Source organism: Bufo gargarizans, chromosome 10 (assembly GCF_014858855.1).
Source record: "Bufo gargarizans isolate SCDJY-AF-19 chromosome 10, ASM1485885v1, whole genome shotgun sequence".
NCBI classification, from domain to species: Eukaryota; Metazoa; Chordata; class Amphibia; order Anura; family Bufonidae; genus Bufo; species Bufo gargarizans.
The window spans coordinates 22,168,537-22,191,773 of record NC_058089.1 but is presented as its reverse complement, the minus strand read 5'-3'; the positions used below and the strand labels follow the sequence as shown (position 1 = coordinate 22,191,773).

General features: G+C 44.9%; 1 protein-coding gene across 3 annotated transcripts in view; it reads right to left on the bottom strand.

Moving 5' to 3' along the window:
- The window catches only part of VWCE (von Willebrand factor C and EGF domains), a 91,552-nt gene extending 83,252 nt beyond the window's left edge, over nucleotides 1–8,300 (bottom strand). For 2 of the 3 annotated variants that reach the window (XM_044271063.1, XM_044271064.1), the window contains exons 1-2: nucleotides 7,695–8,125; nucleotides 1,633–1,727 (exon numbers count right to left, since the gene is read on the bottom strand). In XM_044271063.1, the coding sequence (XP_044126998.1) occupies nucleotides 1,633–1,727; nucleotides 7,695–7,825 (226 nt within the window). In that variant the 5' untranslated portion in view covers nucleotides 7,826–8,125. Of the gene's footprint in view, nucleotides 1–1,632; nucleotides 1,728–7,694; nucleotides 8,126–8,201 lie in introns of those variants that run through there. The other variant, XM_044271062.1, reaches the window with a different exon arrangement.
- Nucleotides 8,301–23,237: the final 14,937 nt, after the last annotated feature.

Below are 23,237 nucleotides of genomic sequence, written 5' to 3'. Positions count from 1 at the left end.
CCCTCGCACAACGACTGGTGCCCGGTCAATGTGCTGCGACAGTTGTCTGTGGCCCGGCAGGCGGTGGCAGCAGTTAGTCCCCTACTCCCCTTCAAAGGAGGGCCGTTGTCCACGCCCCAGTTCATATCACATGTGCGCTCATTAGTGGCGGGGTTAGGTCAGGACCCGAAGGGCATCTCGGGACACTTCTTTCGTAGTGAGGCGGCCTCTGCGGCATCTAGGCACCAGATACCTCCTCATGTCATCAGGTGAATGGGGCGTTGGAGGTCGTCATGTGTTGCTAGATACGTTCCAAATCCTCAATCAGAGATGCGTAATGCTTTCTGTTCTCTTGCCCTGTAACGGTACCATAAGTATCTGTCCGTATGATTGTGTCTCCTTTTTGGCCCCTTTTAGGCCTATCCTCGTTACAGGCTTCCGGCATTAACCAGCCAGAGGTCGGCGCTAGCTCCTTCGTCCAGGGACCGTCGCCCTGACCACAAGTAGATGTATTTGTGGGAGGGGCATAGGTCCCGCCCCTTGGCTATAAATCCCACGGAGTGCAAGGGACGGGACGTGCAGCCAGGTACCCCTCCCTCCCTCCCCTTTTCTTAGCTCTTCCTTAAGGATAGGCCCCCTTTTAGGCCTATCCTCGTTACAGGCTTCCGGCATTAACCAGCCAGAGGTCGGCGCTAGCTCCTTCATCCAGGGACCGTCGCCCTGACCACAAGCCATATATTTGATCTCCTGACCTCATAAATATTCATTATCGCTAAACTCTTATCAAACTGATAAGAATATGGCTTAAATTAGTGTTTATAAGGTCAGAAGATCAAAGATAAGGTTTCACATGAGATGTCTGGGACTTAGAAGTGATACAATGTAGACTGATTTTTTAACCCCTGTACTCAAAAATGTCTGAACATTTTTAATAAAGGCCAATTGAAATAAAATGACTTTTAGCACAAAATGAGTAAACAGCAATTATATATTGTAAGCCTGTGGGGGGTAGCGTACGGTTACGAACACTCACGGAGGCACGGGTGGCATAAAGTTCACGTCACTTTTATTAGGATCCAGTTTCATGAGGTTTAAATCAACACATGCGTTCTTTAGTGGAACCCAGGATTTCCAGTATTTCAGTAACAAATCACAAAAACAAAAACCTTCCCATCTGGGACTAACTACTAACATAAAGAGTTTGTCTCACCTAGGCTACAGCTGTTAGGCTGCCGTTCCCACGGCATGTGGTTTGCTCACTGGTCCTCAGTTGTCCTAGCACCAGGTGCTCTCCTTGCAGGCCTCTCCTTCTGAGCTACAGAACCCTTTATATAGCAACCTAACAAGGTTAACTGCCTTCAGGTGTTTCAGGGCACACCAACAAGCTGGCCTGGAAGGGAGGGAACGGTTGATCCCACTACCAACCTTAACAATCGTTCCGCATAATCCAGGCCCCAAGTATTTTCTGAAAAAATCCTGCCTAAACAACTAAGTTTGTTCAGGCCACAGCACTCCCTGGATTACACTTACTTCACCCAGGTGAGAAATATACCTTCCTTCCACCAGTATTCCACCTGCATGACCATAATAAATATATACTGTAGATATATCTTTGACAAAACATTTAGTGATCTTGAATCGCAGGAGACTTACGCTGGAGGCAAAGTCCAGTGCCTGGAGATACTGTCCAACCTGGACAACACCCACTTCCCATAGCTGAAAAACACACATGAGGTCCAGAACGCATTCTGTAGGATAGAGGAAGAAATAAAATAGTTGTAAAAAACAGATACACATTTTTATTAGAAAATATTTTTTACTTTAGCTACTTGATATGTCTTCCTGAAAGGACATGTCCACCTTAATAAGCCAATCTTGTATCTAAATCTACTATTGTTTTGTTGCTACAGCTCTTCTGCAGAACTATGTATCTCCTAGCTAACATGCTACTAGTGCCTTCCATCTGTTCCCAACCTTTTTTTGACATTTAGTATGTTAGGTAGAAGTAGAGAACCGATGGAAGTGACTATGTCTACAGGATCAGACTACCAGGTTTGTTTGTTGTCTGTTACCGTGGAGACACATAGGTCTGCAGAGGGGTGTGGAAACAAAACAATAGTGAATCTAGAAATAAAACAAAACGATGGATAATTTCTACTTAAAACCTCTTGTAAAGTTGCTGCATGTTTCGATTTAGATGCATTGGGACAATAATAAGAATTTGTTTGCAACATAGCCTTTAACTCATGTGATCATGACAGTCAATGCTGGTATTCTATGTTAATGTACTAGCCTTTTAAGCTCTGGTCATGGTGATTATATGGTCACACAGATATAAAGTATAACACACTCAAAAAGTTATATCAATAAGCAATAGAAAAACCATAGATTTCTAAAAGTGTGGCAATGTAAACTGTAGTATGCGGACTATCACTGACAAGCAAGCTACCAAACATCCACAATACTCCATTTCTGAAGGGCATTAGAGCTGGGTCAAGGCAACATCTATGTGAAGCCAGGATCCATGGATTCTTAACTGAACATTTCCCCTATTGCTATGTCTTCTTTCCATAGTACATTCTGGTGCCAACTCTTCTCCAGTTAAGTGATGCACATGCACCCAGCTGTTGACATCATGAAGAAGAAAACATGATTCATCAGAACAGCTCACCTTCTTCCACTGCTGTATGGTCCAGAAACGGATACTCACGTGTCCATTAGGGTTAGGGTCACACCTCCCTTTAACTGATCTCGCAGAAAAAAAGACTGCCAGAGTCCACCGTATCTGGTGTAACTGGATATTGTTGCTAACCGCTTTCTAACATGAGTGCTGGGTTTCGGCCAGACAAGAACCAATGCATACAGCAATGGACAGGGTTAAGCAGAGGCACTTTAATGTTGCTTCGTTAAAGAGCACAAGTCAGCAGGATCAACCCTTTTAAACTAGGCATACTGCCTGGTAGAGTTGATCCTGCTGATTAAAATGATACCTGTCTTGTGAAAATCGGTTGAGGCTTCCCAAGAAAAAAAAATGACTTTTATTTCTTATGCAAATGAGGACTACAATGCACCAAGGGGTTGGCCAACATTGCAAATCTGAGGAGCTGATACCAGACCACTCCCCTAAGTTCATTGAGGCTCTCATTTACATAAAGCATAAAAGTATTTTTTGGGGGGATGCCACAATTGATTTTCAGAAGACTGGTATCATTTTAATCAGCAGAATCAACCCTACAAGATAGTATGCCTGGCTTAATAGAGTGGATCCTGCTGACAAGTGCTCTACAAATGCTGTGATTTGTTGTTAAAGTACTTCTTTCTTTATGTACTGTGTATCCTAAATAGGAGTCCATTCACCATATTTTCTGCAGAAGATCAATCTATCCCTGATGGGTTTTTTTTTGGAGAGAAGTGGCTTCTTTGCTGCCCTTCTTGACACCAGGCCATCTTCCATAAGTCTTCGCCTCACTGTGCGTGCAGATGCACTCACACCTGCCTGCTGCCATTCCTGAGCAAGCTCTGCACTGGTGGCACTCCGATCCCAGCAGCTGAATCCTCTTTAGGAGACGATCCTGGCGCTTGCTGGACTTTCTTGGACGCCCTGAAGCCTTCTTAACAAGAATTGAACCTCTTTCCTTGAAGTTCTTGATGATCCTATAAATTGTTGATTGAGGTGCAATCTTAGTAGCCACAATATCCTTGCCTGTGAAGCCATTTTTATGCAACGCAATGACGGCTGCACGCGTTTCTTTGCAGGTCACCATGGTTAACAATGGGAGAACAATGATTTCAAGCATCACCCTCCTTTTAACAGGTCAAGTCTGCCATTTTAACCCAATCAGCCTGACATAATGATCTCCAGCCTTGTGCTCGTCAACATTCTCACCTGAGTTAACAAGACGATTGCTGAAATGATCTCAGCAGGTCCTTTAATGACAGCAATGAAATGCAGTGGAGAGGTTTTTTTGGGATTAAGTTAATTTTCATGGCAAAGAAGGACTATGCAATTCATCTGATCACTCTTCATAACATTCTGGAGTATATGCAAATTGCTATTATAAAAATTTAAGCAGCAACTTTTCCAATTTTCAATATTTATGTAATTCTCAAAACTTTGGGACACGACTGTACTTCATTGAACAGCTTTGGTAGGTTCTAGGAACAGTGCCACAAATCTTGCCATCTTGTAGGTACTCAGACCAAGTCTAGCCATTACAATTTAGCCCTTGCCAAAGTTGCTCAGATCCTTATGATTGCCCATTTTTCCTACTTCCAAAACATCAAGTTCAAAAGCTGACTGTCAAAAGATAATCAATGTTACTTTACCAGTCAGCGGTTTTAACATTATATCTAATACATATACAGTATATTAACAAGGAGGCTCAGTAGTCCTGCCGTGCTGGTGTCCTGGGTTCAAATCCAACACATCGTTCTCCCAGTGTTTGGCCTCTTTCACACGGTCAGTATTTTGCATCAGTATTTGTAAGCCAAAACCAGGAGTGGAACCTACAGAGAAAGGGTATAATAGAAATATTTGTGCCTCTTCTGTGTTTTGGACCCACTCCTGTTTTTGGCTTACAAATACTGATGGAAAAATACTGACCGTCTGAAAGAGGTCTTTGCATGAGTTTCCTTCCACATTCCAAAGACATACTGATAGAGAACTTAGATGGTGAGCTCAAAAGAAGACAGCAATTGATTAAATGTCTGTAAAACGCAGCGAAATATGTCAGCGCTATATTAACTATATACTGTATGTTTGAAGGGAGAATTGTGTTTATTGTAAAATGTTTTAATAAAAATTATCTGATTAATTATATTTGGGGGGGGGGCTTCCATTTAAAAAGTCATCAACAAAAATAATAGAAACCATCCTATGTGCTTTTGAGAAGCCGAAAGACCCAAACAGTAGGCACTCCGTATTAATGCTATTAATATGCTAAGCATAACCACTGGGCAGACACATACCAAGGGGGAAGGGCCAGGCTGGGCATTATCCCTGGACATAGAGAGGAGCACAGGATGAAGTTGTCTGAAATTCCTGCCTTCCCTCTCCTTCTCCTGCCTCTTCTGCCAGAGCATCTTACCGGCTGTTGTAACAGACAGGAGAGGGAGGTGCAGAGAGCAGCTCTGGCAGGAAGCAGACTTTGCTCTGATCACCATAGATTCCTCCCCACTGTGACAGGTAAGTATGTGTGATGTGTTTCTACCGTATATGTATGTGTAATGTGTATATATGTGTATGTAATATGTGTTCAGTGTAGAGATGATTCGTTAGAATCGATTTGCTCATCTCTAGTTCAGTGAGTATGTATGAGTGTGTACTACATGTGTACGTGTATTTAAAGATGTACAGTATTTTGTACACAAACATAGAAGAGGATTCTTTGGTGGTGCACCCGCCTCACCTGGCCTCATTGGTGGTGCACCCGCCTCACCTGGCCTCATTGGTGGTGCACCCGCCTCACTTGGCCTCATTGGTGGTGCAGCCCTGCATACAGTATACAGTGATAATATGAAAGCCAGCAAAAGTGCCCTGATAACATTGCCACAGTACTGCTCCTAACATGCCAGCTAGATACCTCTCATGACAGGGCCATGCACTGTGCATCCATCCATTGCTCCCTTAATATTGCCAGCTACGCTAGTACATGGCAGTGCCAGCCACAGTGCCCCTGTAACAGCGCAGATAACAGTGCTGCCATAAAAGTCTGATTCACAGTGCCCCATAAGAACAGCCGTTGCACCCCACAATAGGAACAGTTACAGTACCTAACACAAGCCAGATAACAAGCCCCATTGCAGCCACTTTGTTTGGTAAAATCCCAGCGACAGTGCTTAAATGCTATTACCAGACATAGTACCCTCATAACAGTACCAACCACAGTGCCCCATAGCAGCAGCAGCTGTACCCCCTAATAGTTACAGCCACAGCACCAGGTACCATGCTTTGTAAGGCCTCTTTCACACGGGCGTCGCGTGTGAGGGCCGGATAGGATGCGGGTGCGTCGCGGGAAAATGCTCGATTTTTCTGCGCGAGTGCAAAGCGTTTTAATGCGTTTTGCACGCGCGTGAGAAAAATCAGCGTGTTTGGTACCCAGACCCGAACCCAGACTTCTTCACAGAAGTTCGGGTTTGGGTTTGGGATCGATGTTGTGTAGATTTTATATTTTTCATGGTTATATGGGAAAATAATTGCATTCTTAATACAGAATGCTAAGAAAATTAGGGATGGAGGGGTTAAAAAAAGAATATATATTTAAACTCACCTCATCCACTTGTTCGCGCAGCCCGGCTTGTCTTCTTTCTTCTTCTTTGAGGACCTGGGAGAAAAGGACCTTTGGTGACGTCACTGCGCTCATCACATGAGCTGTGATGAGCACAGTGACGTTACCAAAGGTCCTTTTTTCCCAGGTCCTCAAAGAAGACAAGCCGGGCTGCGTGAACAAGTGGATGAGGTGAGTTTAATTATTTATTTTTTTAACCCTCCATCCCTAATTTACTTAGCATTCTGTATTAAGAATGCTATAATTTTCCCATATAACCATGTTATAAGGGAAAATAATACAGATCGGGTCCCCATCCCGATCGTCTCCTAGCAACCGTGCGTGAAAATCGCACTGCATCCACACTTGCTTGTAGATGCTTGCCATTTTCACGCAGCCCCATTCACTTCTATGGGGCCTGCGTTGCGTGAAAAATGCGCAATATAGAGCTTGCTGCGATTTTCACGCAAGAACACAAGAGATGCGTGAAAATCACCGCTCATGTGCACGGCCCCATTGAAGTGAATGAGTCCGGATTCAGTGCGGGTGCAATGCGTTCACCTCACGCATTGCACCAACGCGGAATTCTCGCCCGTGTGAAAAGGGCCTAACATTGCACCCACATTTTCTCTTGCTAAAGTCCCAGTCATTGTGCTTAAATGCTATTACTATACATTGTACCCTCATAACAGTACCAACCACAGTGCCCCATAACAGCAGCAGCTGTGCCCCTAATGGTAACAGCCACCGAACCAGCTACTGTGCTTTCATAACATTGCAGCCACAGTATCCCCCTGCTAAAGACCCAGCCACGGTGCTTAAATGGTTTTTCTAGAAATAGTACCCTCATAACAGTACCAACCACAGCGCCCCATAACAGCAGCAGCTGTGCCCCCTAAAAGTCACAGCCACCAAACCAGCTACCATGCTTTGTAACATTGCAGCCACAGTTTACCTTGCTATAGCATCAGCCACAGTGCAATATAGCCCCCTCCAAAGAGTCACCTATCGTGCACCCAATAATAGTGCCCAATAACAGAGCTCTTTATACAGAATCGGCTACAGTGGCAATCACAGTGCCCCCAAAACAGTGCCTGCAGAGATAGCAATGCCAGAACACAGCACCCCTAGTCGCAGTAGCAGCTACAGTACATTGTGCAAGCCAGAGTCCCCCCATAACACAAGCAGTCACAGGAATTGACATGGTAGAAGGTCTCCTGCTCCCATCATCCTGTAATGTAGTTTTTCTGTACATGATGCAATGTATTATAATACCATGGATGGTTCCAGTGGGGTACAATGCCCTTAGCGCAGCCATGTCTGGGTGTAATGCACTGCCCGAGTGGAAAGCACCATCCTCATGGTAATGCAGCCCCCCTCGGTCTCTGCGCATGCCCGGGGATACTCGTCTCAGAATTTCTCTGAGTCAGTCTTGCTGTGTCAATATACCTCTGTGCTGTCAGTGCTGGCGGCTTCTTCCTCCCGTTGTAAATTCTCCCTTCTCTTCCAGCAGTTAGGAGGAGTATGCAGGACACCCTCATCCAAAATGGGATCATGATGAGCCCTCGAACCAGCCCCATATCCAGCAGAGACCAATAGTGAGTGGGATCTCCGTGCGCTGTCTCTCCTCTCTTTTCTGGGTCTGTCACCTTTACTCCAAAAAGTAAAAAAAAAGGGGAAAAAAATAAATAAAAAATTCTGTCCACTCTCTGAAACCTACAGAACTTCTGCTTCTTGCTTGAGCTTCCTTGACCCCTTTCCTGTGTCCTGACTCGGTCCTGACTCTGGCCCTCTCTCAGCCACCTTCCGTCTTCTCTCTATCTCTAATTAGATATTTCTTTTCTTCTAGCCTCCCTTTTTCCCTAATGCGTGTCCTTAGCGGCGTCCCATCCCAAACTATCACCTTTGAAAACTCTCCATCCTCCCCTCTCTTCAGCTCTCCCTCCTTTGACTCACTTTCTCCCTCTCTCTGCTGCTGATGAATTTGATGGGATAGGAGCCCCTCACATCATAGTAAGAAGGAAGTGGCCCCACAGTGACATCTGGGAACGGATAGAAAGCTTTGCCAGATGCAGATCTCTCTATCCGCTCCCAGATGTCACACTCTCTGATGTGCCAAGATTGCGTGTGTCTCTATCTGTTCTGCGCAAGTGTGTGTGTGTGTGTGTGTGTGCTTCTATGTAGTGTGTGTGTGTGTGTGTGTGTGCTTCTATGTAGTGTGTGTGTTTGTGCTTCTATGTAGTGTGTGTGTGTGTGTGTGTGTGTGCTTCTATGTAGTGTGTGTGTGTGTTTCTATGTAGTGTGTGTGTTTGTGCTTCTATGTAGTGTGTGTGTGTGTGTGTGTGTGCTTCTATGTAGTGTGTGTGTGCTTCTATGTAGTGTGTGTGTGTGTGTGTGTGCTTCTATGTAGTGTGTGTGTGCTTCTATGTAGTGTGTGTGTGTGTGTGTGTGTGTGTGTGCTTCTATGTAGTGTGTGTGTGTGTGTGTGTGTGCTTCTATGTAGTGTGTGTGTGTGCTTCTATGTAGTGTGTGTGTGTGCTTCTATGTAGTGTGTGTGTGCTTCTATGTAGTGTGTGTGTGTTTGTGCTTCTATGTAGTGTGTGTGTGTGTGCTTCTATGTAGTGTGTGTGTTTGTGCTTCTATGTAGTGTGTGTGTGTGTGTGTGTGTGTGTGCTTCTATGTAGTGTGTGTGTTTGTGCTTCTATGCAGTGTGTGTGTGTGTGTGCTTCTATGTAGTGTGTGTGTGTGTGTGTGTGGGTGTGCTTCTATGTAGTGTGTGTGTTTGTGCTTCTATGTAGTGTGTGTGTGTGCTTCTATGTAGTGTGTGTGTGCTTCTATGTAGTGTGTGTGTGTGTGTGTGCTTCTATGTAGTGTGTGTTGTGCTTCTATGTAGTGTGTGTGTGTGTGCTTCTATGTAGTGTGTGTGTTTGTGCTTCTATGCAGTGTGTGTGTGTGTGTGCTTCTATGTAGTGTGTGTGTGTGTGTGTGTGTGGGTGTGCTTCTATGTAGTGTGTGTGTTTGTGCTTCTATGTAGTGTGTGTGTGTGTGCTTCTATGTAGTGTGTGTGTGCTTCTATGTAGTGTGTGTGTGTGTGTGTGTGTGCTTCTATGTAGTGTGTGTGCTTCTATGTAGTGTGTGTGTTTGTGCTTCTATGTAGTGTGTGTGTGCGCTTCTATGTAGTGTGTGTGTGCTTCTATGTAGTGTGTGTGTGTGTGCTTCTATGTAGTGTGTGTGTGTGTGTGCTTCTATGTAGTGTGTGTGTGTGTGTGTGCTTCTATGTAGTGTGTGTGCTTCTATGTAGTGTGTGTGTTTGTGCTTCTATGTAGTGTGTGTGTGCGCTTCTATGTAGTGTGTGTGTGCTTCTATGTAGTGTGTGTGTGCTTCTATGTAGTGTGTGTGTGTTTGTGCTTCTATGTAGTGTGTGTGTTTGTGCTTCTATGTAGTGTGTGTGTGTGTGTGCTTCTATGTAGTGTGTGTGTGCTTCTATGTAGTGTGTGTGTGTGTGTGTGCTTCTATGTAGTGTGTGTGTGTGTGCTTCTATGTAGTGTGTGTGTTTGTGCTTCTATGCAGTGTGTGTGTGTGTGCTTCTATGTAGTGTGTGTGCTTCTATGTAGTGTGTGTGTTTGTGCTTCTATGTAGTGTGTGTGTGTGTGTGTGTGTGTGCTTCTATGTAGTGTGTGTGTGCTTCTATGTAGTGTGTGTGTGTGTGTGTGCTTCTATGTAGTGTGTGTGTGTGCTTCTATGTAGTGTGTGTGTTTGTGCTTCTATGTAGTGTGTGTGTGTGTGTGTGTTTCTATGTAGTGTGTGTGTGTGTGTGTGTGTTTCTATGTAGTGTGTGTGTGTGTGTGTGCTTCTATGTAGTGTGTGTGTGCTTCTATGTAGTGTGTGTGTGTGTGTGTGTGTGTGCTTCTATGTAGTGTGTGTGTGCTTCTATGTAGTGTGTGTGTGTGTGTGTGTGGCTTCTATGTAGTGTGTGTGCTTTGTGTGTGTGTGTTTGTGCTTCTATGTAGTGTGTGTGTGTGTGTGCTTCTATGTAGTGTGTGTGTGTGTGTGTGTGGTGTGTGTGTGCTTCTATGTAGTGTGTGTGTTTGTGCTTCTATGTAGTGTGTGTGTGTGTGTGTGTGTGCTTCTATGTAGTGTGTGTGTGTGCTTCTATGTAGTGTGTGTGTTTGTGCTTCTATGCAGTGTGTGTGTGTGTGCTTCTATGTAGTGTGTGTGTGTGTGTGTGCTTCTATGTAGTGTGTGTGTTTGTGCTTCTATGTAGTGTGTGTGCTTCTATGTAGTGTGTGTGTGCTTCTATGTAGTGTGTGTGTGTGTGCTTCTATGTAGTGTGTGTGTGCTTCTATGTAGTGTGTGTGTGTGTGTGTGTGTGTGTGTGTGCTTCTATGTAGTGTGTGTGTTTGTGCTTCTATGCAGTGTGTGTGTGCTTCTATGTAGTGTGTGTGTGTGTGTGGGGTGTGCTTCTATGTAGTGTGTGTGTTTGTGCTTCTATGTAGTGTGTGTGTGTGCTTCTATGTAGTGTGTGTGTGCTTCTATGTAGTGTGTGTGTGTGTGTGTGTGTGTGCTTCTATGTAGTGTGTGTGCTTCTATGTAGTGTGTGTGTTTGTGCTTCTATGTAGTGTGTGTGTGCGCTTCTATGTAGTGTGTGTGTGTGCTTCTATGTAGTGTGTGTGTGTGTGTGTGTGCTTCTATGTAGTGTGTGTGTGCTTCTATGTAGTGTGTGTGTGTGCTTCTATGTAGTGTGTGTGTGTGTGTGCTTCTATGTAGTGTGTGTGTTTGTGCTTCTATGCAGTGTGTGTGTGTGTGTGTGCTTCTATGTAGTGTGTGTGTGTGTGCTTCTATGTAGTGTGTGTGTGCTTCTATGTAGTGTGTGTTTGTGCTTCTATGTAGTGTGTGTGTGTGTGTGCTTCTATGTAGTGTGTGTGTGTGTGTTGTGTGTGTGTGTGCTTCTATGTAGTGTGTGTGTGTGTGTGTGTGTGCTTCTATGTAGTGTGTGTGTTTGTGCTTCTATGTAGTGTGTGTGTGTGTGCTTCTATGTAGTGTGTGTGTGCTTCTATGTAGTGTGTGTGTTTGTGCTTCTATGTAGTGTGTGTGTGCTTCTATGTAGTGTGTGTGTGTGTGTGTGTGTGTGTGCTTCTATGTAGTGTGTGTGCTTCTATGTAGTGTGTGTGTTTGTGCTTCTATGTAGTGTGTGTGTATGCTTCTATGTAGTGTGTGTGTGCTTCTATGTAGTGTGTGTGTGTGTGTGTGTGTGCTTCTATGTAGTGTGTGTGTGTGTGTGTGTGTGTGCTTCTATGTAGTGTGTGTGTTTGTGCTTCTATGTAGTGTGTGTGTGTGTGTGCTTCTATGTAGTGTGTGTGTGTGTGCTTCTATGTAGTGTGTGTGTGTGTGTGTGCTTCTATGTAGTGTGTGTGTGTGCTTCTATGTAGTGTGTGTGTTTGTGCTTCTATGTAGTGTGTGTGTTTGTGTTTCTATGTAGTGTGTGTGTGTGTGTGTGATTCTATGTAGTGTGTGTGTGTGTGTGTGTGTGCTTCTATGTAGTGTGTGTGTGTGTGTGTGTGCTTCTATGTGGTGTGTGTGTGTTTGTGCGTCTATGTAGTGTGTGTGTGTGTGTGTGCTTCTATGTAGTGTGTGTGTTTGTGCTTCTATGTAGTGTGTGTGTGTGTGTGTGTGCTTCTATGTAGTGTGTGTGTGTGTGTGTGTGTGTGTGCTTCTATGTAGTGTGTGTGTGCTTCTATGTAGTGTGTGTGTGTGTGTGCTTCTATGTAGTGTGTGTGTTTGTGCTTCTATGTAGGTGTGTGTGTGTGTGTGTGTGCTTCTATGTAGTGTGTGTGTTTGTGCTTCTATGTAGTGTGTGTGTGTGTGTGTGTGCTTCTATGTAGTGTGTGTGTGTGTGTGTGTGCTTCTATGTAGTGTGTGTGTGCTTCTATGTAGTGTGTGTGTGTTTGTGCTTCTATGTAGTGTGTGTGTGTGTGTGTGTGTGTGTGCTTCTATGTAGTGTGTGTGTGTGTGTGTTTGTGCTTCTATGTAGTGTGTGTGTGTGTGCTTCTATGTAGTGTGTGTGTGTGTGTGTGCTTCTATGTAGTGTGTGTTTAGAAATTATTGTGTGTGACTTTGTATCCCCCCTCGAAACTTTCCGTCACTGAACTAATGTAACACAAACAAGTATCCTTAACACTGAAAGCCTAAAAAGTTACCTCCTGCAGAGAAACAAAAATGGTTAAAGGTTGCTTTCTTGTTGCTAAATAGTAATTGCTTGAGTTTAAAGGGATTTTCAGAGAGTTTTTTCTACCGATGACCTATCCTCTTTATTATGTTTTATGTTTAGTATGCTTTCTTAGGCTACTTTCACACCGCCATGGATCAGCAACCGTCTGCATCCGTTATGAACAGATCCGGTTGCATTATCTTTAACATAGAAATGACGAATCCGTCATGAACACCGTTGAAAGTCAATGGAAGAACGTATCCGTTTTCTATTGTGTCTGAGAAAACTTATCCATCCCCATTGACTTACATTGCGTGTCAGGACGAATCCGTCTTGCTCCCCATCACATGGCAGCGTTATTCTGTCCGCGATGGGAACGCAACCACACGGAACGCAATGCGTACTGGTGCACTCCGTTTCGTTCAGTTCAGTTTTGCCCCCCCATTGATAATGCTAAATAAAGGTCCCTTTGCAAGGGACAATATAGCAGGCGATTCCTTCCCGGGCCAGCGCCTGTTCGTCAGTGGAGAAGACCGCCTCATTTACATGCAGGGATCTCCTCCGCGGTATGGGGAGGAGCGATCGCTAATGCCATCATTTGTCCCCATACAGAATCTGTTTAGACGGCCTCATATGTCAGCGAGACCAAAAGACGGAGCCCCGTTCTTGAGGTAGGTACAGATCCCATAATTGGGGCCTGCAGCTGTCAGACATTTAAGGCATATCCTGTGGATATGTTTTAAATGTATAAGATGAGAATATCCCTTTAAGGGGGTTGTCCCCGCAAAAATATTATATTTTTTTTAAACCTGCATCTGGATCTGAACACTTTTTGTATTGGAATGTAAAAAAAAACGTAGTATAGCCATTCATTTATTCTATGAAATGCAACTGTATAGTGCCAGTGCCACCTACTGTTTATTCTTTTCCGTATTTCTCTGTCCACTACTGAAGTGGTCGCACATGCTCAGTTTCATTCATCACTGCCACCAGCCATGTCTTCCGTTAGATGTTGTGACAAGCTGGGGCTACACAGCCCTACACGACACAAAAGTATGTGCGACTTGTCTTCGGCTTGCTGTCACGTGACTATTTCAGGGCTGTGTGCCAAGTTGCAGGCATGTCGCAGGTGAGTTGCGTGCCACACGTGACTTATATTGAAGTCAATAGAGTAAATGTCGCGGGCAACATGCGACTTACGACAAAGTCCAACATGTTTGGATGAGCTATGATAGGGAAAGAGCTGCAGCATAGAACATGTCCCCTGAGACAGGCCACACCCCCTGAGACAGGCCACGCCCCCTGAGCTGCCAACCTGAAATAAACCTAGCACCTCAAATGGAGCTATGAATGGGGAGATCTCTGGATCCATGTGAGGTACAGGGCTGGTTCTAGCTTTGTTAGAAAGAGATAGTCATGTGCTGTACGATGTCGGATTTTCATTTTTTTTGCAATAATCATGGGATAACCCCTTTAAGTTATCTATTGATTCAACCTATTTATTTTCTATAAAAGATTATGATCGGCCAAAAAACCAACACGGTGGGCTTGCACAAATTGCCAAATGATGGAAGCCTGAAAAAAGTCCAGCCTGACATCACTTGGTCGATGCACGAATGTACTGTATGTCTACATTTGACATCTGGCCCTGACCTACGTCGTAGGCTTGAAACATTAGAAAAGAACCCTGCCCATACGTGTGAGATAGAAATAACTGAGTGATCTGAGATCATCCTAAATTGCTGAAATCTTTGAGTTATGTGGTCCCTGAAGCTATTTCAGCTCATAGTAGATGTACAATACGAAGAGCCATATTTGTGTTCATGGTCATGCTGCATCCTATAATGTTATGATGTTCTGCCAGGTCTCAAGGGCTCCGACGCTATCTGCACTTGGCTGTAAGGTTTGTTATGGTAGAGAGAAGAAGTCATCCCCTCCCCCCCATCTCTCTGCACTTACTACCATGATCACTTTTTACTATTTGTTTGCTTGGGAACACATCTGGAAGGAATCAGCAGGCCGTTGCTCCAGGCATTATCCTTTGTACTTGTTGCAGACCCCATTTCACTCAACTGGTAAAATGAACTCCAGCCCAGTCCTTGCTCTCAGTGTGTGGATCACGCAGTGTCCACACAAGAGGCTTTTAACTAAACCTATTTTCGGCCTTCCGGCTTTGCACCCCCCCCCCCCCCCTTCCCCTTCCAATTACACACATACACACAATACAAAACCTCGTTTGTATGGCGGTATCCATATAGACAGACAAAATGGGTGCTGTATCTCTGGGTAAGCATGCTGAGAATGTTTTGCAGATGTCTTTAGGAAAAAAAAAAAAAAAGCAATAAAAGGGTCTCATTATCTATAACTGAAGAAAGAAAGCCAACAAGACATGGAAAAGGCTGAGTTCACGTGTAGGATTGCAGACCGGTCATGTGTGCTGTGGACTGATGCACACATAGCTGTTTTTACCTGATATATGCCTAAGGCTAGATGCACACGACCATATCTGTTTTGCGGTCCACAAGCCATTTCTGCAAAATACGGATGCATGCCACAATTTTCAAACTCCCTTCCTTAGAACTGGCTATTTTTTATATTTTCTATATTTTTCAGAATGGCCACACAGATGTGGTCAGCACATGAGTGATATCCGTGTGCTGTCCATGTTTTTTGCTGACCCATAGAAATGGATGGGCCCATGTACTGTTTTAACATGGATTTGAGGATTTGAAAATAGATAGGCTTAGACAGGCTAAGTGATAAAAATATTTACTAAGTTTGGTTAAATATATAAAACAGACAAATCACATACAGAATAGTAAAGGTAAATAAGAATCAATCACCTGGCTTTGCAACACAATGGGGGAGCTCCTATTGCCACGTTATCCACGTAATACATGGCTGATGTCCCATGGTAATACAAGAGAGAGATAGTGACCTACAACATCCTACCTGGAGGATGTTCTCATTGGAGCTGAGTTCTTTGTCTTTGGGCACACAGGTTTATACCTTTCAGCCCCTTCTCCTAAGGATGTCCAGTGTGGAGTATGCATGTCTTTTGAGTTAACCACTCTGGAATGTGGCCTGGTGGTTATCTGACTCAGAACAATGGCTTTGTATATGGTAACTAACTATCCCTAAAGGGCCCTTTACACAGGACGAGAATTAAACAGATCATAGTACGCTTGTTAGCGATGATCTGGCGGTGTAAATGCACAGCCGATTACGCGATGAACGAGTGAAACGCTTGGTCATCGGGTAATTGGATCGTTTGTGCACAAAAAATCCTTGCTTCCAGGTGGGAGATCATGCTGGAAACAGCCAGGAAACAGCGAGTCTGTATGTCTGTAGCGATCACTCCTCCTGGAGGAGATTGTTGCATGTAAATGCAGTGGTTTTCTCCGCTAGCGATCAGCAGATTGCTGGGAAGGAATGCTTGCATGTGATTAGAAATGTAGCATAGCCACTGAGTTATTCAATGAAATCTATGTGTATAGCGCCACCTGTTGTTGGCTCTTTTCCTAATTTCTCTGTCCACCTTCCTGAGGTGGACACACATGCTCCGCTCCATCCTTGTACTGCCACCAGCTCCATCAGCCCTGAAAAAGTGCACAATACCTGAATTGCCAGCTTGATATAAATCTAGCAGAGCTATGAATGAGGAGATCTCTGGATCCATGTGAGGTACAGGGCTGGTTCTAGCCTTGTTAGAAAGAGATCATTATGTACTATATGATATCTGATTCTCATTTTTTACATTAATCATGGGATAACCCCTTTAAGCTACAATTTCTGCCAGTTTCTGGGGTAACTAATAGAAAATCCGGCAGGACGTGGTAGACCTGCACCTTTCCACAACACTATTAAAAAGTGTCGAGAAGCTCAAAATGTCACAAATTATGCAGCAAATATAATTTTTGACTTTTTTGTGCACCGTTGTCGTAGTGTAAAAGCATTGATAACTCTTCCCATGTGTATATATATTAAAAATATATATTAAAATGTAATTATTGGTTTAAATGCATATGTATTACCTTTTGTTTAGGGGTATAAATAGAGGGGAGGGCCCCTTCTTGCAACCCATTAGCCCCAAGAGACTAGTTTAATGTGATAAATAAGCAATACTGTGTTAGGGCTCATGCACACGACCGTATGTATTAAAAAAAAATGACATTGCGTATTTTGCGGAACGGAACAGCTGGCCCTTCATAGAACTGTACTATCTTTGTCCGTAATGTGGAACGGAAATACGGACATACGGAAACGGAATGCACACAGAGTAACTTCCGTTTTTTTGCGGACCCATTGAAGTGAATGGTTCCGCAAAAATGAAACGGAACGGACACGGAAAAAAAAATACGTTTGTGTGCATGAGCCCTTAGGAGCACTAATAAATTTACATGCCCCCCAAATGCCTTTTGGGGAGTATATGAATTCTGTCGGAACCTGTGAGCTATCCGATCACAGTGGGCCACGTCAAAACCATTAAGAAAAAAACAGCTCACCTTCTTCCTGGCTGTGACGCGGTCCGCTATGATTGGATAGCTCACAGCCAGGGAGAAGGAGATGCCCACTAAAAAATGCTTGCATCGCCCCCATCCATGCACCGATGCTATAGATTAGCATACAGGGTGCCAAAACAGAAGAGGGGTACAGCGGTGCAATGAAGCAGCGTATTTGCCCCATCACATCTAGTAAACATGCCCCACAGTGCCAGGTACTGATTTTGAAAAGTCAAATGTTATATGTTTACCTGCTTTAAAAAGTTATTCTGGTTGTTTGAAGTTATCCCCTATCCACAGGATAGGGGATAACTATTGGATCAGTAGGGATCCTACCGCTGGGACCCCCACCGAACACGAGAATTGGGGTCCCGTACCCCCTGCAGCCACCCTAAAATGAACGGAGCAGCTAGTCAGGCATGCGTGCTGCCGCTCCATTCATTTCTGTGAGAATTCCGGAGATAGCCGAGCGCTATAATCAGCTATGGAGCTGCCATGTGCATGTGCAACTGGCTGCTCCATTTATTTCAGGGGGCCTGCAGGGGGTACGGGGCCCCCACTGGGACCCCTACTGATGTAATAGTTATCCCCTGTGCTGTGGGTAGGGAAAACTTCAGACAGCCAGCATACCCCTTTAACCCCTTTTTTCTTTCTTCAGCAAAAGAGCTTAAAAGGAGTCTGTCACCAACCTGACCAGTTTTAAACCGATCACATAGTTCAAGGGACAAAAAGACATGACACAGATGTTGCCATTTAGTTTTTCAAATCCTCCAAATCGCAGGTGCTCAGGGGCAGAGAGTTTGCTGCAAGTGCACCCCGGCCTATCTCCACCCCTCAGTGTTCTCCGGCCAGCCCTGTGTCTGTGTGACATCATATTTCCCTGTAGCCCCTTTGTGCATCACGGCCAGGCCCAGGCATGCGCAGTGCACTGCCCACTGTGGACAGAGGCACAGAGATATGCAGTGCGCATGCGCTGGTTACCGCTGTCTGCTCGTGCTGCACCACTTCCGTCACTCCAAATTTGCATCAGTAACTGGCACATATGCACTGCATGACCGGGCTCAAGACTCCTTTTAATAATGCTGATGCTTGTATGTGCTGCAGTGTTTCACTTTGGCCACTAGATGCCCCTGTTGCATTGCATGTTTGAATGTGATACTATTGTGTCATATGCTTCAGGACCTGTGGTTACATGTGCAGTGGCGAGGTTTGCAGGTGGCCCCAACGTTACGATGGGTCCCCCCGACACCATTGAGGTGTCACCATGTGTTGCTGCTCTCCAGAAGGGATGGTAAAGCACTGTGCACGCCAATGGGAAATAAGCCCAGAGAGTCAGGGTTTGCAGTAAACCAGTGTGCTTCTATGTTGGAGGAATTCAGGTGCAAAACAATCCAGGCGAGGCACAGGGCTGGCTTCTCCAGTCTCCTCCCGGGCAGAAGAAAGGTTTGATGCTGAGGAAAGGCCTGAGCTGGCTGTCCCTCTTTCTCTTTCAGAAGGCTGGTACCCTGGCCAAAGGCTGAAGGCCAACGGTCAGTACCTCAGTAGTCCAGGTGGCTCCTTGGTCACAGGGTTGGTGACCCATGGTCTGTGGCTCAGTGTCCCCATCTCAGAGTCTTCTTCAAGTTACTTATGCAGATTGGCAGAGTCTTCCCCTGCAAGCACTAATAACTGCAGAACACTAGGGGCTCTGACTGTTCTCTTTATATAAACTTTCTGGCTGAACTAGAACCTTCTAGTGGGAGGGGTGGAGTGGAGAAACTCAGCACAAACAGAAACATTGTTACACTTTCTGTCTCTAATAGACTTAGGGCTCTTTCACACCTGCGTTATTGTCTTCCGGCATAGAGTTCCGTCGTCGGGGCTCTATGCCGGAAGAATCCTGATCAGGATTCTCCCCATGCATTCTGAATGGAGAGAAATCCGTTCAGGATGTCTTCAGTTCCGGACCGGAACGTTTTTGGGCCGGAGAAAATACCGCAGCATGCTGCGCTTTTTGCTCCGGCCAAAAATCCTGAACACTTGCCGCAAGGCCGGATCCGGAATGAATGCCCATTGAAAGGCATTGATCCAGATCCGGCCTTAAGCTAAACTTCGCTTCGTTTTTTTGAATGGTTACCATGGCTGCCAGGACGCTAAAGTCCTGGCAGCCATGGTAAAGTGTAGTGGGGAGCGGGGAGCAGTATACTTACCGTCCGTGCAGCTCCCCGGGCGCTCCAGAGTGACGCCAGGGCGCCCCACGCGCATGGATGACGTGATCGCATGGCACGTCATCCATGCGCATGGGGCGCTCTGACGTCATTCTGAAGCGCCCCGGGAGCCGCACGGACTGTAAGTATACTGCTCCCCCGCTCCCCACTACTACTATGGCAACCAGGACTTTAATAGCGTCCTGGATGCCATAGTAACACTGAACGCATTTTGAAGACGGATCCGTCTTCAAATGCTTTCAGTTCACTTGCGTTTTTCCGGATCCGGCGTGTAATTTCGGCAAGTGGAGTACACGCCAGATCCGGACAACGCAAGTGTGAAAGAGGCCTTACATTAGAGCTTCAATGATACTCAGAGACAATGACACAGCAGTTTTTCCGGACACAAACAAGTTTTCAGACACAATAAAATAGCTAAACGAGACAGTGACAAGGTCAGTCTGTCTGGTTTTGGTGGTAAACAGGTCTGGCTTTTTTCCTCCAAAACATGCTCTTTTTTAAACCCTATAGTAGCTGTGGAAAATTACTAGCGTCTCATTATTAGCTAGAAAGTCCCAAAAGTCTCTCAGTATGCATTAACTCTTTCCACAGAGTGCAAATGAATAGGATATATATCACAACATACATATAAAATGCATCTACACAGTATTACATAGTATAAGTCAATGCAGGTTAAGACTTTAAAGTGAAATAAAGTTAGGAGTTGATCACTTTGCACAGGGGAAATAAGCAAATGTCCAGACTTCAAAGTACCCCTGTTCCAGGGCAATACATATGTTCTTCATGAAGAGGTCCAGAAGTGAGAGAGACACAGGGCATGCTGCTGTAGACAGCCTGGGGTGGTTGTCTCTTGCCAATGGCCCCATATGCATTTCTGAGGCAGCATTGTATACTTTGTGTGGAGTTTTCAGGCAACAGGACATCATATTTGAATATTCAGGAGACAAGACCAACTGTAGTTCACAAAAGCAGATGCCCTTGGTGCCAAACATGTCTGGTCCTATACGTGCGGTGGAAAACAGCCTCTGTAGCAGCTGGGTCAGGGAGTATCTGTGATGCAGACCAGGTGGCAGCAGGTTGGGGTGCATTGTACTGATCTCAGAGAAGCAGCAAAGACTGTAAAGTGTTGTCAGGTGAACATGCCAAGAGTGGGCCAAAGACATCTGAGGCCGCGGTAGTGTAAGGAAGGATGTGTGACCTGAGACACAGACTGAAGGAAGCTGAATGGGGCAACCGTGAGCTGCTGTAAGAAAGTAAGTCATTAACAAGACTCAAGGTGATACCATGCAGGGTGTAAGTGAGTCATCAAACCCCTGTCTGTGAGTATTGGGTATTGACAAGCTGCAGCCAGAGACTGCGAGAGAGCCATTTAAATGGGAGGACACCACAGCCAACCACTTTAGGTGTTTGCAAGAGCCTACAACCAAGAATTCTGCCCATTGTGCAACCAACAAGCATATCCTGCCTTTGTGAGTAACCACCTTGCTCCTTGGAGTAAAAGTGAGTTGAGTTGAAGAACTGAGCTGTGCTTGTGTCTTAGTTGCTTAGTTGAGCAGGGTGAGTCAATGGATGTCGTATATCTTGACTTCTCCAAAGCATTTGACACTGTACCACATAAAAGGTTAGTATATAAAATGAGAATGCTTGGACTGGGAGAAAACGTCTGTATGTGGGTAAGTAACTGGCTCAGTGATAGAAAACAGAGGGTGGTTATAAGGCTACTTTCACACTAGCGTTCATGGGTCCGTTCGTGAGCTCCGTTTGAAGGGGCTCACGAGCGGACCCAAACGCCTCCGTCCAGCCCTGATGCAGTCTGAATGGAGCGGATCCGCTCAGACTGCATCAGTCTGGCGGCGTTCAGCCTCCGCTCCGCTCGCCTCCGCACGGACAGGCGGACAGCTGAACGCTGCTTGCAGCATTCAGCTGTCCGCCTGGCCGTGCGGAGGCGAGCGGATCCGTTCAGACTTACAATGTAAGTCAATGGGAACGGATCCGCTTGAAGATGTCACCCTATGGCTCAATCTTCAAGCGGATCCGTCCCCCATTGACTTTACATTGAAAGTCTGAACGGATCCGCTCAGGCTGCTTTCACACTTAGAATTTTTTCTAAGTTATTAATGCGGACGGATCCCTACTGAACGGAGCCTCCGTCTGCATTAATATGATCGGATCCGTTCAGAACGGATCCGATCAAGCGCAAGTGTGAAAGTAGCCTTAACGGTACACACTCAGATTGGGTCACTGTCACTAGTGGGGTACCTCAGGGGTCAGTATTGGGCCCTATTCTCTTCAATATAATGTACTCACAAAAAGTTAGGGATATTTGGCTTTCAGGTGAAATTTATGGAAAACGCTCCAGTGATATTATATCATGAAAGTCGGGCATTTAAGTAGAAGCAACAATGGTGATTTCCTCATCTCAAAAAATTTATTGAAACAAAAGCCAACACCAGTGCTGGGTATACCCCTACAAATATGTCAGTGTCTCAATAACTGGTCACGTGGCCTTGAGCATCAATTACAGCTTGACAACGGCGTCTCATGCTGCTCACAAGTCGACTTATTGTCTGCTGAGGCATGGCACCCACTCTTCTTGAAGAGTAGCCCTCAGGTTATTGAGGTTGTGGGGTACAGAGTTACGAGCCTCTACACGACGGCCTAACTGGATGGACGGATGTCTTTATTCAGCCTTCTGAACTATGTTAGGGCTCATTCAGATGGCCGTATGCTGTCCGCAAAAATGCGGATCCGTTTTTTTTGCGGACAGTTCGGCATGTCCGCAATTTTTTTTATTGCATTCTGTTTTTTGCTGATCCATAGACTTTAATAGGGCCATGTCCTGATTTTCACTGACAAGTATAGGACATGTTTAATTTTTTTTGCTGAACCTTGCAATGGAAGAAAAGGGCCCCATAGAAGTGAATGGGACAGCATCTAATCTGCAAAAAAACGGATCTGCATTTTTGCAGACAGCATACGGCCGTCTGAATGGGCCCTTACTGTGTTAAGAACTATCCCCCCTGCCAGACAGTCACCATCAGGGACCTTGCCTAATCTTGCTCCAGTTTTGCCACGTTACAACCACGCCTTCTGCAGAACCTCTTTGTGTATAGATGATATGTCACATTTGAGTGTTTTGTGCTCTTAGAAATCTTTACTCCTCCTGATATTAACGGCAAAATAACTTATCAGGGCAGTTTTGGACACAATGGATTCTCTCCAATGCCTCTCTGTACTCCTAGTGTATATCTTTAATAATATGTAGACATGTTATTTTTCTATGTTGTGCTTAGTTCCATTCCATCTGTGAGTGGTTTCTCTTTGCTGGGTTCCCTGAGGACTGTGGCGTGTAAATTTATCTTGCTCTTCAATTAGTTTGTCCTTTTAAGCATTGTTCTGATCCTCTGTTTAATGTCCTGTCGCAAATCATAACAAAACACGATCAGGATGCGGTGAGATCACGATAAATTATACTTCTACTCTAAACATGTAGAAAGGATATTTCTCTCTCCACTCCCATATCTACATTGTGTCTAGAATCCACTGAATGTTACTATTGGCAGCTAATCCCTCCACAAAAGTCCGGTACCAGAGAGGGGTCCACAGGCTCGGCTGTGAAGCTGAAGACACCAGACCAGCACTGGTCAAAAACTACAGCCGACTTCTAACTTTATTTTTATTTTTTAATCTGTCCTGTCCTCCCACAATTCCATGCACTATGAAACACCTTCAGACACTTTCTAATATCGGACGAACTTACAAGACAGTGAAGGAATTGTATCAAAATTGTAGGCCAGTTTTCTTTGGTAGAAAAGTCAAAATTTTTGGCACAAATTGAGACTTTTTCCCCTTTTCCTCCTCCTTCGCCACTTGTACAAAAAGAGTGCAGGAGGAGGCAAAAATAACATACCTGACACATTGACCCAGGAGGCTGAAATGGTTGGAAAGTATGAGGATAAACTCTCTGAATGGCAAAATTACACTTTTATTGGATTTGAAAGCAGCGCATGACCCCCTCACAGCATTTATTCATGGAATAAACATTTGGACTGTTTGGTCCTGGACTAAAAAAAAT